The 18,314-nt window shown below is 33.7% G+C and overlaps 1 protein-coding gene across 1 annotated transcript; it reads left to right on the forward strand.

The window, feature by feature from the left end:
- The first annotated feature begins 702 nt into the window (after positions 1–702).
- On the forward strand, positions 703–16,822 carry NOXY38 (tetratricopeptide repeat (TPR)-containing protein). Its single transcript, XM_088108536.1, has 29 exons — positions 703–874; positions 1,446–1,683; positions 3,195–3,256; positions 3,501–3,690; positions 3,765–3,905; positions 4,002–4,158; positions 4,247–4,440; positions 4,533–4,634; positions 5,578–5,713; positions 5,830–5,958; positions 6,354–6,741; positions 7,351–7,455; positions 7,714–7,832; positions 8,154–8,262; positions 8,348–8,563; positions 9,273–9,407; positions 9,577–9,747; positions 9,866–9,952; positions 11,142–11,276; positions 11,364–11,519; positions 12,372–12,440; positions 13,120–13,278; positions 13,724–13,780; positions 13,855–13,895; positions 14,179–14,298; positions 14,519–14,828; positions 14,900–15,007; positions 15,499–15,570; positions 15,895–16,822. Exons 2-29 carry the CDS (start codon positions 1,455–1,457, stop codon positions 16,357–16,359), a joined length of 4,362 nt encoding a protein of 1,453 aa, XP_087964662.1. The 5' UTR covers positions 703–874; positions 1,446–1,454; the 3' UTR covers positions 16,360–16,822.
- Positions 16,823–18,314: the final 1,492 nt, after the last annotated feature.

The following is an 18,314-nucleotide window of genomic DNA, read 5'->3' on the forward strand; positions in this document are numbered from 1 at the left end:
TAATTTATAATTTAAGTCGTTATCAATTCATTATGAATATTATATTATCAACATCTGAAAATAAATATGAAATATATTAATATTAGTCATTATTTTAATTGATTTTATTACTATTTAATTTAAATATATTACCTAATATATTGAATTTATTTTTAATAATAGTTAAAACAATTTAAATTTAATTAAGAGTGTTTCTCTCTATACTTGTCAAAATTTAACAATTGGGTAGCTAGGTTAAGCAAATTTCATAATATATACTAACTTTTTCTTTCTGCATCCTTCTTTCTTTCATCTCGTTTACTTTTCTTCTCTTTTTTTTTTCTAGTGTTTATGCTGTGTTAGGTATAAATTGTAAGTTCAAAAAATTAGACATCAATGTTTTTTTTTAATTTTATATTATTTTGTCATGAAGAAAAATATCATGACAAAAATGTGTTACAAATAAGAAACAAAAAGATTTTTTAAGGTTTAGAAAAACGAAAGAAATCCAGTAAGAGGTAGGTTATTAAGTAGGAATGAATGTCTAATAATTTGCAAGTAGTAGACTTAAAAATACCTAATTTAAAACAAGTGAAAAGATAAGTTTGTTATTTAAAATATATCAGGTGTAAATGAAAACATAGGTTACATAAAATATTTTTAAGAACGAAGGCCCAAGCCCGATAGTTCCAAATTATTTCACGTTCATTTTCCTTTGTTTCTCTCTCACAAGGAAGAAGCCGCCTCAGCCACTGCTTCTTGGTTTCTCTCGCTCTTCCAAACCTCAAAAACCTTTTCTTTTCAAAACCTTCTAAAACCCTTTTTTATTTCTTTCTTATCTCTATGCAACTTCTTAACTAATTCGCACTTCACGTCTAATTGTTTCGGCTTACTGGTAATTAGTCTTCTCTCATGATATTTTTCTTCACTCCCCTGACAAAAAATAAAATAAAATTAGAAGAAACCTTGAACTTGGATTTTAGGTTTGATGATTTTTGTTGTGTGGGTTCTTTGGGAATAGAAGAGATAATGAAGGTTGTTGTGGTCTTTGTTATATTATTTTGAATTCATATTTCATGTTTTTTACGTGATTCTTATGGGAATCATCTACCAGAAATGGAACTCACCTGATATGAGGTTCTGTTTGTGTTTAAAAGTTGAGACCTTTCAATATTTTTATCTGATTATGGATTTTATGTTTTGTTGGGGCTTTAACTTTGCTTAGAAATTCTGTTTTTGAAAGTTTTGAGACATTGTGGCATTAGTTGTTTGTGTTAGCATGTTTTATTGTCTATGGCATTGTGGACCTTATATCAATGGTGGTTTGCATGCTTTTCAATTAGGTAAAGTGATTTTGTGGGATGATTGTTGTGGTTTGCCTGTTTTGACTTTTGTAGCAGACCCTTAATTTACTTACTGTTTTTCTTTTTTTGGGTGGTATGTTGACATGGATGTTTGGATTTCAGAAAGAGGAAATGGCTGGAAAATCAAGCAAAGGGAGGAACAAAAAAGGGTCCCAGCATGTTTCTAGTACTTCAGAACCAGCAGTCCATTCTGATCTTCCTGTGAAGAATAACTTGGAAGCCACTTTAGAATCTGCAAAAGCTGACGTAGCTGAAACTGCAGCAATTGGTGATTCTGTTGGTGCCAATCATGAGTCGAAAGAACATGAAACAACAACTGAAGGGAGCCAACAAAAGCAAGGTGAAATGAGTTAGGAATTAACTTTATTGCTTATTGATATAATGACATTACATGATAATTGGACGTAAAACTTCTTTGATATATAAAAGTATTAAGAGATAAAGAAGTTACACTCAAATTACATTAAACAAAAAGTAGTTAAGAACATAAATCATAATTGAATAGAATATCTTTAGTTAGTGTAAAAACAGTATGAAACCAAATAAATAATGAAACTCCAATCATTAAAACACATCTTTATGTGTAGAATACATCAAATTGCATATTGCTTTTTCTTGTTGGGTTGCTCTCCCAATTGCCTAACTACATTGTGACCTCAGCTATTTGTGTAATATTATGGTTATGTGCAATTTAAAATCCGTTATAAAACTGTTATGGCTGCTACAATGTGGCAATTTTGGACACCTGCCATCGGTTATTTGATGCTGTATGGTGCTATCCCTGAAGGCACCCATCATGCCACGTGCTGAGCCACCCATTATGTAACTCCCCTTCATTTTCCGCGCGTTACGTTGTATACTTTAAAATATATCTTTACCGTTATTTCCTTTTGTCTTTTCCCTTCCTTCCATTCTTTCTTTTTCTATGCTTATTCTTCATTTATTTATATCTTCCTAATATTCTTTTTCTTTTCTTGTTCATTCAATTCAATGTTTTTGATCTCTTGCTTCTTTAATTCAGAATTTATTTCTTTGTTTTTTAGTATTTCCGAATCATGTTGTTCCTATTCTTATCGTACTAAATCCAGCTTAATCTGACTGGATGTACACAACAGGGCCCTTTTGTTCTGTAGTGAGGTACTGCATTTGCAGGTCCTAGCAGGATGGAATCGCAGCCATAACAACTACTGTGCTCTAGGGAGGAAAATTTCCTATTTTTATCTTACTGAATCCAGCTTTATCTGACTGGATTTACACAATAGGTCCCCCTTTAGGTCTATTGGTGACCCCATTCTTGCTTAGTGATCTGAATTGCTCTGAAAAAGCATTGCTTACAGGGTTTGACTGTTCACTAGTCAATTTTTGTTTATGTTTCATCGTGTTGTCTGTGTTTCTAGTAACTAATTCTGAACGTTTTTTGTTTTTTTAATTGCTATACTCATAATTTAGTTAATGTTGAAATTATGTTTTCTTGTTTTTCTATCCTATCTCGTTCTTTTCCATCACTCTCACAATACTAAATTTTTTTTTCCTATTGTTTATAATTTAAAATAACTAAGATTATCTGTAAATAATGTGAATTTTGCCAACTTCATATGTTTTTACACAGAATATATGCCTTGCAACATATGTGAAACCCTTATTTTACTAGGGATTAGGTGATTGTGCAAGTTTTATCATGTTTCGAGCTATGCATTATGTTTGATAATTTTTGTTGTGCAATTCCAGTTGTTTAGTCTTCTATTAAAAATATTGGTAATTTAGTCAAATTTATTTCATTCCTTTTGTTAATGGATATACTAAGACTTCAATTTCATTTTATGACCAATATTTGGTAAAATTATTGTGCAGGTGATCTTCAACTTTACCCTGTTTCTGTTAAAACACAAACTGGGGAGAAACTTGAGCTTCAGGTCAGTTAACTTAATTTGTCAAGCTTTTGCTTGTTACTATATCACAACACATTAAGAGAAACCAAGTGATCAAGCGGTTCCAAGATGATCATGATGGAGATCTGACTATTTCCTTTTATTCTTGTTGATGTAAAATTGTTTGAACATTTAACTATTTATAATATCATGTTTACATGTGCTACTATTTCACCTGAAGAAAAACTGAGGAATTGAGCTTCTTCTAACTTGTATAAGTGATTCACAGTTGAATCCTGGAGATTCTGTCATGGATGTACGACAATTCCTCCTTGATGCTCCTGAGACGTGTTTTATCACATGCTATGATTTACTGTTGCATACGAAGGATGCATCAACTCATCACCTGGAAGATTATAATGAAATTTCTGAAGTAGCTGATATTACTACTGGTGGTTGCTCCTTGGAAATGGTCCCAGGTATGTGTTCGAACTTTGGGTACTTTTGATGATTAAACAATGGTGGATGACAATATGATAAATCCTCTTTGCAGCATTTTATGATGATCGATCTATAAGGGCCCATGTTCACCGTACAAGGGAGTTGCTTTCCCTTTCTAATCTCCATGCTTCACTATCAACATCGCTTGCCCTACAGAATGAGATAGCACAAAATAAAGGTGCAAATTCTGCAGGTATAGGATATTTCTGTTGCTATAATCAGTTTATTTGATAAATCCAGTAGGTATGGGATAGTTACTAGACTGCTTCCTAATTTCCTGGAATATCAGATACCTTGAAACCTGAAGTTCCTGAGCTCGATGGACTTGGTTATATGGAGGACATCTCTGGTTCATTGGGTAATTTGTTATCTTCCCCATTGAAGGATATTAAATGTGTAGAGAGCATAGTGTTTTCATCCTTCAATCCTCCTCCGAGCTATAGAAGGTATCCCAAGACGCATCCTCTTCAGTTAATGTAATTTCATTGGCTTGCTTTGTTTATATGCATGAGACTGTTCTGTGGTTGCTTGTAGGCTTCTTGGAGATTTGATTTATTTGGATGTGATCACTCTTGAGGGTAATAAATTTTGTATTACGGGAAGTACAAAAATGTTTTATGTCAACTCGAGCTCAGCAAACACTCTTGACCCAAGGCAAAGTAAAGCTACTTTTGAAGCAACAAATCTTGTTGCTCTCTTACAAAAGATTAGCCCTAAGTTCAAAAAAGGTAGTGAAGTGTGATAACTTATTGTTTAGGACTTAAATCTCTGAGAAGTTTGCTTTGAAACCCAGAACTTAACCTTTTGTCCAATTTTGAAGCTTTCCGGGAAGTATTGGAGGGTAGAGCAGCTGCCCATCCTTTTGAAAATGTGCAATCTTTGTTGCCACCTAATTCTTGGCTTGGATTATACCCTGTTCCTGGTGAGCTTAGCCTCTGGCATTTTTGTTTCATCAACATTAGTTTTAAATTCTTTGTTGTAGTATTTTCTTTATCTAATTTGATGATATTGTTGCTTTTGCTTTAGTTCTTGACGATGTATTTTTCTTATTTGTTTTGTGAGAGCACATTGTCATTAAACATCTTTCTATTAACACATCTGGCCATGTAGTTTTCTTGCACTTTTGTTGTCATTTACTATATCAGAAGTGAGGCAAATTATTGTCACGTATTCAAGAACTATTTTGTTACAAGTTATAACAATGATAAAAACAAAAGGAAAGAAGTAGTGATGGTTAGAGTAATACCAAAAAACTTAAATTATTATCAAGGACTTCATTTAAATAGAATTATTGGAGATCTCACATCAGGTAGATATGATCAAATTATAATATATAAGTGGAGTGCAAACTTTGACTTACAAGCCATTTTTATGAGGCCAAGTTAGACTTAAAGTTCAATTTCTAAAATGCTATTAGAGTTTTTCAAGGACCTAGCCTGGTGAGATTTGTTGGACCTATTGTGCTATCTAATATCAAGCCCCTGTATTCCCACTCTTGATGTCCTTGGCATGTTGGTGGGTGTTGGAAACTCCATTGACTGAGATATGTTTAAATTTTAATTTATAAGTGTGGTGCAAACCATTCCAAACTAGTTTTGTGAGATTGAGTAAAACTTAAAATATATTTTCTAAAAAACTTCCCGAGACTTGATTTTTGATAGAACACAAAGAAGTTATTTGACCTATGCTGCTGTTGTAGCCTAGAGGGAAGGCTTTTATTTTGTTCGTTTGTTATTATGTCCTACTTGATTTGGAAGCCAATTTTAAAATGTCATGAAATTATAGGAGTCCTTGTAATGAGGTTCCTGATATCTGGATCTCAGACTGGATTGATGTATTTGTAATTTGCATTGGGGTGTTAGCAGACCACAGACGTGATGCAGCCCGGGCTGAGAATGCTTTGACTCTTCTTTATGGCAATGAGCCAATTGGCATGCAAAGAGACTGGAATGAAGAGCTGCAGTCCTGCAGAGAATTTCCTCATACAACTCCACAGGAGAGGTGTCTTTATCTATCATTTATATGGATGGATTTGGATTTGATCCTGTTCTTAGTTTGGTGAAGAGATATTATCATTAAATATCTACGTTTCTTAGGTGATTTGTTTATTGGTGTAGGATTTTGCGGGATAGGGCACTTTATAAAGTGACATCAGACTTTGTTGATGCAGCTATTAATGGTGCGATTGGAGTGATCAGTGGCTGCATTCCTCCAATAAACCCAACTGACCCTGAATGTTTTCACATGTAAGTGTGTCTTTTGAATCCTGAAACTTCACTTTATAGAAATTGTAAATAGCTATTTTGGTATTCTAATATTTTATTATTTTAGGATGTTGAAAAGTAATGTCTAGAGGAAGTTGCATGTTACATTTTTCCTGTCTGGGGTTAGGAGAGAGGGAACATAAGATACTTATTCCTGGTCCATAAATTTTGTAGTTGTGTTGTGAAAAGCATTTTCATGATGTGGCTCTCATGTTGGTATATGATGCGTTGTTATTTTTGTTTATTAATTTGGTTTAGATTGTTGTTGTCATAGATCATATACTTGTTCTCATTGTGATTGTGCCCCTTTACACATATGGGTTTTACCGTGTAGTTTAAAAGCCTTTTGGCTCATTTTGCGTGGGTTTTGGTGACAGGTATGTACACAACAATATATTCTTTAGTTTTGCTATTGATGCTGACCTTGAGAAGCTGTCAAAGAAATGTGTGGATTCTAATTCAAAAACTTGGAGCTCTGGCACTTTGCAAAGTTCTTCTGATAAAGCTTCCATTCCACTTCATGGAGAAACTCAGGTTCCTAATGGAGGAAAAGATATTGGTTCAAGTTCAGATGATCTTAATGGCACAGAAACCTCTCAAGATGCTTCTCCAGAAGCTCAGCTGGCTGAGAATGAGCAAGCCACGTATGCTTCTGCAAACAATGATTTGAAGGGCACAAAGGCTTACCAAGAAGCCGATGTTGCTGGACTTTATAATCTTGCTATGGCTATAATTGACTACAGGGGGCATAGAGTGGTAGCTCAGGTTTGTAATGAAGCTCAAATTTACCTATGGCGGACTTGACTTTCTGTTTTTACATGAAAGTGTTGTTATAGTTTATATCAATTTGCTATTGGTCTATGCTTGTCTAAAAGGCAAGATATGGCTGTTCGGTGTTTCAACCCATCCACTTTTTTGGATTTTTTGTTCTAAAAATACTTTGTGGTGCAACTTAATGAATTAATGCCTGTCAAAATAGCTTCAAAATGGTGAGAAAACGAATAAGGACATGCTGAACTGTATCAAGAAGGTTATAAAACATGGCAAGACTTTTCAATTTCTTATTTGTATTAGTTTGTAGGATGAACATATGTTGTATATATTATTTTCTTTATTATATCTATGAAGTGATTAGTTTCTATTCATTTCAACCCAAATATATTTTCAATATTTTTAATAGGTAACCCTTTATATTTTGAGTATTGTAAACTGTTTATGATAATTTTATGATATATGCCAAATTGCTTTCTAGTATTAATGATTTTGGAGTGATTATAAGTATTAGATTTGTGCTTAAATTTGCATTAATTTAATTTTGAAATTTGAAACCCTGTAAATCCTTATTCTCAAATTAAATTGTATATTGTGCTGCAGAGTGTATTACCGGGCATTCTTCAAGGGGACAAGTCAGACTCTCTCTTGTATGGCTCTGTCGACAATGGAAAGAAAATTTGCTGGAATGAAGATTTTCATTCTAAGGTAAAGAAGAAGGGTGTAGCCATTTAAATTTAGTTAGAGTGTCTAATTTGAATTTGAAGCATCTCCTGATTTGTGTGAAATTAAATTGTAAGAAAATTGGTTGGTAGGGAAAAAATTAAGTATTTTTTAGATTGCATGATCTGTAAACTAAGATGTATTGTTTTATTTGCTTATTACACTAATAGGTGTTGGGATTTTTAAAATTGCATTATCTGTACAATAAGATACCTTTTATTTATTCTCTGATTTTGTTAATAGGTGTCAGAGGCTGCCAAATGCCTTCATTTGAAGGAACATTTAGTCCTTGACGGATCTGGAAATGTTTTCAAATTAGCTGCACCTGTTGAGTGTAAGGGCATTGTTGGTGGTGATGACCGGTAATTATTTGAGTTTGTTATTTTCAGTTTGTGTACTTTGGTGATAGGATGTCTACAGATTTCCTAATGCATAGTTTCAAAGGCATAATTTTTACTGCAGGAAGATTTAGATTGTACCGTTACTAATCAATTCTGGCTATTTTTCCCATATGTAATTCATTGTCCAATGTCTTATAGTTATTGAATGCAAGTAGATTGAAGTTAATTCAAAGATGCTATCTGTTGCAACTTTCCTAATTTTGTGTTTTAAAACTCTCATTTTTGTTTGTATAGCATATCGTGCTAATGCACTGATGCTTTGCTCTTTTTAAACCAAATCAGACACTACCTTCTTGATTTGTTGAGGGTAACTCCTCGTGATGCCAACTATACTGGGCCTGGTTCTCGATTTTGTATCTTGAGGCCAGAATTAATTACTGCCTTTTGCCAGGTAAGCACACCATAATGTCAAGGATGTTTGGGGTTTTCCTTGTGTTTTTAGTTTTTCATAGCTGACTGGCTCTTTGTGTGAACAGGCCCAAGTAGCAGAGGCATTGAAACCTACCAAGGTGAATTCTGAAGAGGCTGACAATTTGGTCACTGATTCTGGAAAGGCAACCGATCCTGACCTGCTGGTAAATGATTCCCAAGCAGCTGCTGATTCTGATCAGCTGGTGAATGATTCCCCAAATGCTGCTGATGCTGACACACTGGTGAACGATTCCCAAAATGTTGCAGATGCTCACAAGCCAGTAAGTGCAATAGTAGTGGAATGGATATTAGTCCTTCACTAATTATGCTGAAGTATTTTTTTATTTTTTATCTATGATTTATTGAAATTTTTAATTTCAGAAATAATTACATTTAAGAGGAGTAAATATTAGTGCAGTTTCCTAACCACATCCGATAAGCACTATGTATGAATTTGAACATACGTGTACCATAGTTTTAGTGAAGCAAATACAATTCCCAATGAACACAATACCCTCTATTGTAGCATATGACACATCTTGATATGCAGAAGACTTGTTCCAAACATATATTCTGAAAAGAAAGTACTTGTTTGAGGTTCATATTTAGTACAAGAATCACTCCTTTGCTTGTGCATCAATTTGAGCATTCATTTAATATATGCCCGGTATTTCTAACATGGAAGATTACTGTTGTAATGGAAAGACAGAATTATTAGTTTTGGTATGTTTGTTTGTTCTCCTTTTATGTTTGTTTCTTTATCTTATTCATCGTGTGTTTTAAAAGGGTAACTGAACATGTATGAGCCTACCATTGGCTATTATGAAAATTGTTGTGCCTTTGTACTCGATTATTTTTTTCTGGTTGAATGCAATGCTGTAAGGGTATTGTGTTTCAATTATTTGACTTATTAGCTTATGGCTAGTGGGAATATTCTTGGTGATGAAGTTCCAATAGTTAAATTGCATGTCCTTTACTTGCTTTCTGCAGGATTCAACAGACGGAAAAAAAACTGAGGATGTAAAAGAATTTGCTTCTGTGACTGCCAAAGCCTCTGATGGTAGTGAGGATATTGTTTTTAATCCTAACGTCTTCACTGAATTCAAACTTGCTGGGAGCCCAGAGGTTTTTTTCCCTCTTATTTTCCCTTTTCTGTGTCTAAATACGACTTTACTTCCCATCTATGGAAACATGTGTTTTGGTCCATTATTTCTCTATTGTGATTGCTCGTGATGAAACCATAATGCTCTTGGCACAGTATTCTTACATTACACCTTTTTATCACATTCACCAGGAAATAGCAGCTGATGAAGATAATGTTAGAAAAGTTGGTCAATATCTTATTGATGTTGTACTTCCAAAGTTTATACAAGATCTATGTACACTTGAAGTTTCACCAATGGATGGCCAGACATTAACTGAAGCACTGCATGCTCACGGAATTAATGTTCGCTATATTGGCAAAGTAAGCGCCATGTATTTTGGTCAATAGTGAATTATCTTCTATTTAAATATGATGGTGATTTGGTTATAGACTTTTGATAATTCTTATAACGATTCTGATTGCTCATTTTTTGATGAAGGTGGCTGGAGGGACTAAACATCTACCTCATCTGTGGGATCTTTGCAACAATGAGATTGTTGTTAGATCTGCCAAGCATATTATCAAGGTGAGAAAAACTAGCTTACTTTAAGCAGTTCATTCTATGGGTCAAACATTGTGCCTGAATCATGCAAGAATTGCATTTACATGTGGGTCCAAAGTATGGTTTTGTTCGATCTGGTTTGAATCCTTGCTACCCTCTTATATAGAGCCTGGTTTTCAGGGATTGATTTTCTCGTTTTCAATGAAAACTGAAGCGAAGGGTCAAAGCATTAATTCATTATTAAAAGAATATAAAACTAAAAATAGTATTGTTTTAGTTGAACATCTCACATGCACTAGATATATAACCAAATTATAGTATATACGAGGAGGTAATCCTGACCATACACACCAGTTTGGTAAGATTCAGTTAGCAATTAAATTTACATTTTAAGATGATATCATGGTTTGTGTTTGCAATTTCTGTTCAGCCTATTAGGCTGCTCACTATTGGGCCACTCACTATTGAGCCACCATTGGATCAGATGAAAATTTTTAGTATCTTGAGATGTCTTGTCCTCGTTGTGAGGGATGCATTAGAGATGATCCTACATCAACTAGAGATATGATCAAGTTATAGTTAACAAGTCGGTGTTGTAGCATTGAAGTAGGGGCCTAAATCAACAGTCTATGAGGTTTAAAAGTCATGCTATTTTGGAAGTTTCTAAGGTGGCCCCTTTTCTTTTTGCTATGCTAGGATTGAGTGATATTTTTTGGAGGGATTGAACTTTGCAGTCTCTATCATGTCTTGAAAATTAAATTTGTTATAATACAATTATTTAGCTATATAATGGGTTATTTGACTTAAAAAGGCTATCATCTAAATGTTTGTAATTACGTGAATAATATGTTTTATACCATTTCTAATTATTGATCACAGATCTTATGTTTCATGATTAATGATTTATAAATCGCCTTCCAATTCATGATTTGAATCCTTATTTGATATCCATGATTATATTACTTATGAGTACATTAGGTTTATTGCCAGTTGTATATTTTATCTTTGGTACTGATTTGCTGTGCATGTCTTATTCATGTTTTTAATGGATAAATCTATTATTTTTGCTATACTGTTATAATATAAGGTATTACTTGAGCATTAGAAACATGATTGATGTTGACACATCAGAATAGACAACATACCATGAGAATAACTAGCAAATCCACTTGCATTCATCAATGATATTTGAGATCGTTCATGTGATATGCAGGATTTATTGAGGGAGACAGAGGACCATGATCTTGCACCAGCTGTATCTCATTTCTTAAACTGCCTATTTGGAAGTTGTCAAGCTCCCAGTGGCAAAGCTATCACCAATAGCACTCAGTCCAAAACTCCTAAAAAGGTATGTTGGTTATGGTTCATTGTCAATGTTTTGAACTTTTCTTCTCCTTTTAGGGTAAAAATATTGTTTTCCTGGCTTATTCTACAGGAACATGCTGGGCAACGGTCTCCAGGAAAACATTCCAAAGGGCAAGCTCGATGGAAAGGCAGGGCTTCATTAAGAAAGACTCAACCTTTGTACATGAGTATCAGCTCGGAAGCTCTTTGGTCAGACATTCAAGAATTTGCCTTGGTTAAGTACAAGGTATCAGCTATTTCCTAACCTAAATAGGTGTTTCATATCCATTTAAAATGAGTCAGAAAGTACATTTTGTTATTTTAGCTATATTTTGTTGAATGAGTGCTAGCCTTGGCACAAGAGTAAGGATGCAGGATTGTGAGCTGTGACCTGGAGGTCCGGTATGCAGGGGTAAGGCTGCATACATATACCCTTCTCAGACCCCACTAGAATGGGGAAAACTGTTTTTTGAAGCCACCAATTGTATGTATCTTTTAGCTGGCCTTTCTTAATATTTTATTCTCTTTGGTCAACCATGTAGTTTTGTATTGTGGCTTATAGTCACAGTTACGGAGACTTCCAAAACCTTGATATTGCAAAACCATTGTTCGTAAATGAAGCCTTTGTGGCTGTAATGAATTACGGGTCAATCCACTCTGATTAAGTTGCTTAGTGCCGCATGAAGATTCTCCTTTTAATTGTTTTAGTTGAATTAATGGTGTGACTATATTTATTATATCCAAACTACTACACTGTACTCAGTTATAAATTGTTCTAGCTGTGTGAATTGTACAACTTGACACTGCACCATTTAATTAGTTAGTTAGCCTAATGCTGCAACTCTCGTCTATATGCTCTGGAACAAGCAAATGGTTAATCAGTTTTTCAGTTGAAGGTCTATGATTCATTCTGCCTTTTATTCCATCTCATCTCATTAAATTCAATTTTTTTGTACTGTGCAGTTGTTTTGCTAACTATATCTCTTCTATTATATGTAATCTAAACAGCTATGCCTTTGTTATGCTTCTTCGTTTTTCTCTTTGTTAACACATGTATCTCTGTTGATGTACATTTGAACTTCAAATCAATTTGCCGCAGTTTGAATTGCCAGAGGATGCGAGGTCGCACGTTAAGAAAATTTCTGTTATACGAAATCTTTGTCTTAAGGTAAGCACAAGATTGTGTTCTGTGTTTGTGCTGTAAATAATTTGTGTTTTTCATGTACTGGCTTTTTTAATTTTAGAGAGTTCCAATAGCATGAAGCTCTTTAAAGAACCAAGTACCAACTTGATGAGTTTTAATATAATTAAAATATTATCATATCATAATTTTGTATTTCTTGATACGTGTGAAAAAAAAGATGGGATATATTGTGACTATTTTGCATTTCGGTTATATGAAATCTTTGTCTGAAGGTAATCCTGTTGAGTTTGTGCTGTAAATAGTTTTTATGGTTTTGTGGTGTTCTGGCTCTTCTAATTTTAGAGTGTTTTGATAGCATGAAGCTCTTTTAAGAACCAAGTACCAACTTGATGAGTTTCTATATCATGTAAAATATTCTCATCATAATATTGTATTTCTTGATGCATGTAAAATAAAAGACGGGATATATTCTGACTGTCTTTTCTTTTTTATGTTGCAAACATAGTGACAATTCTCCAAATTTATATACAGTTGTTTAATGCATGGTTGCACTTGTTTCCAACAGTCTTGTAAAACCTATTGGCCTCTGAAAGTTGTTGGAACTATTATGTTGGTTTTTGGTTTTAGTGCTTTTATGCCATAATCCTCTTCAATTTTGTACATTTTAAAATTCTGAATGGACTTTGCCATTCTTGATTTTCAGGTTGGTATAACAGTTGCTGCTCGTAAATATGATCTTAGTTCTGCAACTCCCTTCCAAACCTCTGATGTCTTGGATATCCGTCCAGTGGTCAAGCATTCAGTTCCTTCCTGTTCAGAAGCCAAGGAGCTTGTGGAAACTGGGAAACTTCAATTGGCTGAGGTATATGCCATTCCTTGTATATTTTTTTTACCTTTAACAGGAGTTGATGTATAGAACTTAATCCACGGGGAGCTGGCCTGTAGTTAAGTGGTTTGGTAGTTTGTAGAAGATGGCACTGACTTTTGCTTCCTATAACAAACAATTAAAATAGATTGCATAGTGATTGGTATCTGTGGTGTTCTGTGTTTTTGGATTTTAAGATATATTTTACTTTTGGGGTGAGGTGGTGTAACAGAAATCTAACATTATTACTAGTGGGCTATTTTGAAGTTGTGCGAGAGTTGGTATAACATGTGGTGATTCTGCTTCATAAGATGGAACTTTTATGTGTTCAATACTGTGGTATAAATTTATTAATCCTGGAGGCTTGATTTTTTTATTTATATATTTATTTTTTCATTTTCTTCATTGCATGTGTTAACATATATTTTACTGTTTGTTACAGGGTATGCTTAGTGAAGCCTACACTTTATTCTCTGAGGCATTCTCAATTCTACAACAGGCATGAAATTCTGTATTGGTTTGTCTTTCTTGGATGACTTGTGCATAAAATAATCGTTGTTGAATGGTTTTCAGGTTACTGGTCCCATGCATCGGGAGGTTGCTAATTGCTGTCGGTATGTTTAAATTTTATTTCTACCATTTTGGCATATTTCTACCATTTTGGCATGATCCTACAAGTTTTTCTATTTAAATTCCTATATTAATCATGATATGCAATTATGCATGTTGTGCTGATTTAGACCTGAATTATGAATGCAAATTGAGCTCATCATTTTCAGTTGTCAGTCCTTGTAAAATTGAAGATTTATATCCTTTGCTTGTAAATTTCTGCTTAAGAAGTCAGTTGAATTAATTTCATGTTGTGTTTAATCTGTGTGATAAAACTATTTATTTCAGATATCTTGCCATGGTTTTGTATCATGCTGGAGATATGGCCGGGGCTATCATGCAACAACACAAGGAACTGATTATAAATGAACGTTGTCTTGGTTTAGATCATCCTGACACTGCTCACAGGCATTCCCTTTTCTATTGATCTTCTTTGTTCTTTCCCATAATATCTTAGGGTTGTATAGTTGAATGTTAAAAATTATGTTGGACCAAAAAAATAAACTGGGATACCCAGTTATAGAAAACTTTGATATGCATGCATTGTTTTGGACAGACATTGTTGAACAAGTTCAGGTTATTTTTTTATGTATTGAACCTATTTTTGTTTCATCTTGACCTGTTGCAGTTACGGAAATATGGCTCTGTTTTACCATGGACTTAACCAGACAGAACTTGCCCTTCGCCATATGTCCCGTGCTTTGCTATTATTAAGTTTGTCATCAGGGCCTGATCATCCTGATGTTGCAGCAACATTTATCAATGTTGCAATGATGTTTCAGGATATAGGAAAGATGAACACAGCTCTTCGTTATCTGCAAGAAGCTTTAAAGAAGAATGAAAGGCTTCTTGGCGAGGAGCATATTCAAACTGCTGTTTGTTATCATGCTCTTGCCATTGCATTTAATTGTATGGGTGCTTTCAAGCTCTCTCATCAGGTACGTGTTCTGGGGTGTTAAAGTTGGCACACCCGTGAGTGGATAACTAATTTTGGCATTTGGTTTGACAGCATGAGAGGAAAACGTATGATATACTTGTCAAACAACTTGGTGAAGATGATTCAAGGACACGAGATTCGCAGAATTGGATGAACACTTTCAAGATGCGAGAACTGCAGGTATCTGTATGCTACCTTAGTTACTAATTGAATTATGCATTTCCTCATGGCATCACTTTGCACGCTTAACTTCCATATGTATTTCCAGAGAAAGACTTGGAGACTAATTTTTTTGTAGTAAGGGGAATTAGAATTAGATAATTTTCTCACAGCAAATTAGCTAATAAGTACGGAGGGGAGAAAACTGACGAAGATAGCATTTTGGTTTTGAGTGGGTAAGGTAGAGATCTTTGGAAATGAGCATGGTTGATGACAGGAAAACTCAGCTGGGACCAGGAGGGAGAGAAATGGACTTCTAGAATAGATGGGTTGAGGTGCTTATGAATGTTACCAGACTTGTCAAGATTATTATGTATATTTATTAGCATTCCTATATTTTGTGTACAAATGCAGACAGGTTAAATTAACTTGTAACATGGTCTCCATTTCCGTATTAGCAAATGGTTGTTTTGATGACAGTCTTAGTGTTACATTTTCACTTGTTTTAACAGATGAATGCCCAAAAGCAAAAGGGTCAAGCTCTGAATGCAGCTTCGGCTCAGAAGGCTATTGATATCCTGAAGGTGCATTGCATTATTTTTTGTATGCAATATAATCAGATAGTATCTATATCTAATACTGAGATTATCTTGTATATTCAGGCTACCCTATGTGATATATAGTAGTTGTAAAAAATGAGACACTATTATATATTCAGGCTACCCTTTGATATACAACATTTTTCTAATATCTCAAGTGTCTGCAAAATCTTAGTTTTCATAGAAGCTTTTACTAACATGCTAGAGATTATTACATTTGTTCAGATTGGATTTTTATTTATATAGTTCTTTGGCATTTATGTAGTGCTGTGATTCCAATTATTGAAAAAGGATTTTGTACTGTGACAGGCACACCCTGATTTGATTCATGCATTCCAAGCTGCTGCAGTTGCTGGGGGATCTGGAAGTTCAAGTGTATCTACAAACAAATCCCTGAATGCTGCAATAATGGGTGAGGCCCTCCCCAGAGGAAGGGGAATTGATGAAAGGGCTGCACGTGCGGCTGCTGAAGTCAGGAAGAAAGCTGCAGCAAGGGGCCTGTTAGTGCGTCCCCATGGTGTACCAGTCCAAGCCTTGCCACCCCTTACCCAACTTCTGAATATCATAAACTCAGGTGCAACTCCAGACACTGTGAATAATGGGAATGCAGATGGAGCAAAGGAGGACACAAATGGCATTGATCCAAGTGATTCAACTGATGTCAACAAAGGCCAAACAGTACCTGTGCAAGAGCAGGCTCCTGTTGGATTAGGCAAGGGATTGTCATCCTTGGACGCAAAGAAACAAAAGGCGAAACCAAAAGCTGGAGCTTGAAATTTTGAACTTGTAAGCTCTGGTAATTGGCAATGGTAGATTTATTTCCGATCAATATTCTTTGAGATGGTTGGGTTAACCAGGTACTTTGCTCAACTTTTTTTTCTTTTTTTCTGGAGAGTGCTGTAGCGATCAGAAGTAATTTTGGTTTTTTGGCCTTTGCTCCTTAGATTTGGTAGATTTAGACCTCCAGAATGAATGTGATTGTGATCAAGTACATTGTTAATTTTTTGTTCGGGGCGATTGCTGATGATTTTTCAATAAACTCTATAATCCGGGATGCAGGGTAAGAACTATCATTTTGATAATGAAACCCTATATCCATGACAAATTTAATTTACTGCTGGGTTAAGGCAAATTAAATGCATAATCTACGGTGTAGAAAATTTTGCTGCAACTTTTGTATGACATTATCATCTTTAATAATATGATGGCAATTCTTTCTGTGAATTGCATTGCATGATCCTGAATTTACTATATTCTAAGTAGGAGTTTGGTTTCTAAGTTTAAGATTGTACCTGTTACTTTTAATCATTTTTATTTGTTCAAAGACATAGAATGAAGAGAACTATGTCAAATGTGACTTTGTACCTATTAGGTTTAGGTTAAACATTTCTTTAGTGCAAATACAATTTGTTATTAGATAATCATAACAATTTCTGTACTTACATACAGATGGTTTTGAAGTACTTGATACAAAATATGATATTTATAATTAGAATGTAATTTTCGGAAAACTTATATAAAATTATTAAAAATGAAAATTGAAGTAAATTCAAATGTATAAGGTATTCTCTATTAAGTAATAGAAAATGTAAAGCATTCAACTAGAATAAATTACGAATAATTCTATCATTTAAAAAATGAAATTTAAATTTAAATTACTTTTATAAAACTGATTCAGTAAAGTTAAGATTTTTAACTTATAAATGTTTTAATTTGATCATATTTTTAATTTATAATAGATATATAAGCATTTTGTATATGGAGATATTGGAAAATAAGTTTCTCAATTAGTTTATTTTAAAAAACAAACATTAGTAAGATATAACGTTTCACAATTGATTAATAGTACTTCACAATTGATTAATAGTACTGTCATGATGGTACGCAAATTAGAGGTTTTGAAAAACAAAATCATATTATTTATTGAGTTATAAAATGTTGAGCATTTTCACATTTTAATTTTTTGTGTCATCAGAATTTGCTATATAAAACTACTAAAATTTTGGACGAATTGGAAATGATATTATTAATGTAACATTCTATTTTAATATTATAAAAATACTAAAATTTAAAATTGTACATATAAGATAATAGAACTATTAAATATAAACAAATCTACTAAAAATAAGAGAAATCTATCTTTATAAAGTCATTTAACAACCTATTTATTTCACCTTGTTGGAAACATTCAAAAGATGTGTCCCTTCCTAAACTCACATCATTTAAGTGATCATTGCAAAAGAGAAATCAATACAAAAGATAGACAACACAAAAGTAAGGTAAAGGTAAGCTAGAATACAAACAATTAATAATATATATATATATATATATATATATATATATATATATATATATATATATATATATATATATATATATCCAAACATTTAAACATTATATACATGATACACATATAACACCAATTAACTAAACACTTTATGCATCTCATATTTTGACTAGATTGTCCAGACTTAGAATAAATGTCGAGTTATGCACTTGTGGTGGCTTCTACTATTGTACAAAGCCATTGTCAATGGGTTTCACCCCACCACACTCACAAGGTCAATTTGATTCACACTTTAATCATACTAGAAGCACCCAAGACTAAAACTTCCTGCTACACTCACCACATGTATCAAAACTCTATATTTGATAATGTATGACCATTAGAGTGTTAGAAAAAAACCCCAAGACTGAGCTACCTGCATTCATTCTAACCATACTTGAAA

Source organism: Vigna umbellata, chromosome 3, assembly GCF_029865625.1.
Source record: "Vigna umbellata cultivar VRB3 chromosome 3, Vumbellata_1.0, whole genome shotgun sequence".
NCBI lineage: Eukaryota > Viridiplantae > Streptophyta > Magnoliopsida > Fabales > Fabaceae > Vigna > Vigna umbellata.

Coding starts and splice junctions, on each gene's coding strand:
- NOXY38 (XM_088108536.1), top strand. CDS start 1,455: ATGGCTGGAAAATCAAGCAAAGGGAGGAACAAAAAAGGGTCCCAGCAT. Junction 3,691..3,764: donor CTCCTTGGAAATGGTCCCAG/GTATGTGTTCGA, acceptor TCCTCTTTGCAG/CATTTTATGATGATCGATCT. Junction 14,299..14,518: donor CATCCTGACACTGCTCACAG/GCATTCCCTTTT, acceptor GACCTGTTGCAG/TTACGGAAATATGGCTCTGT.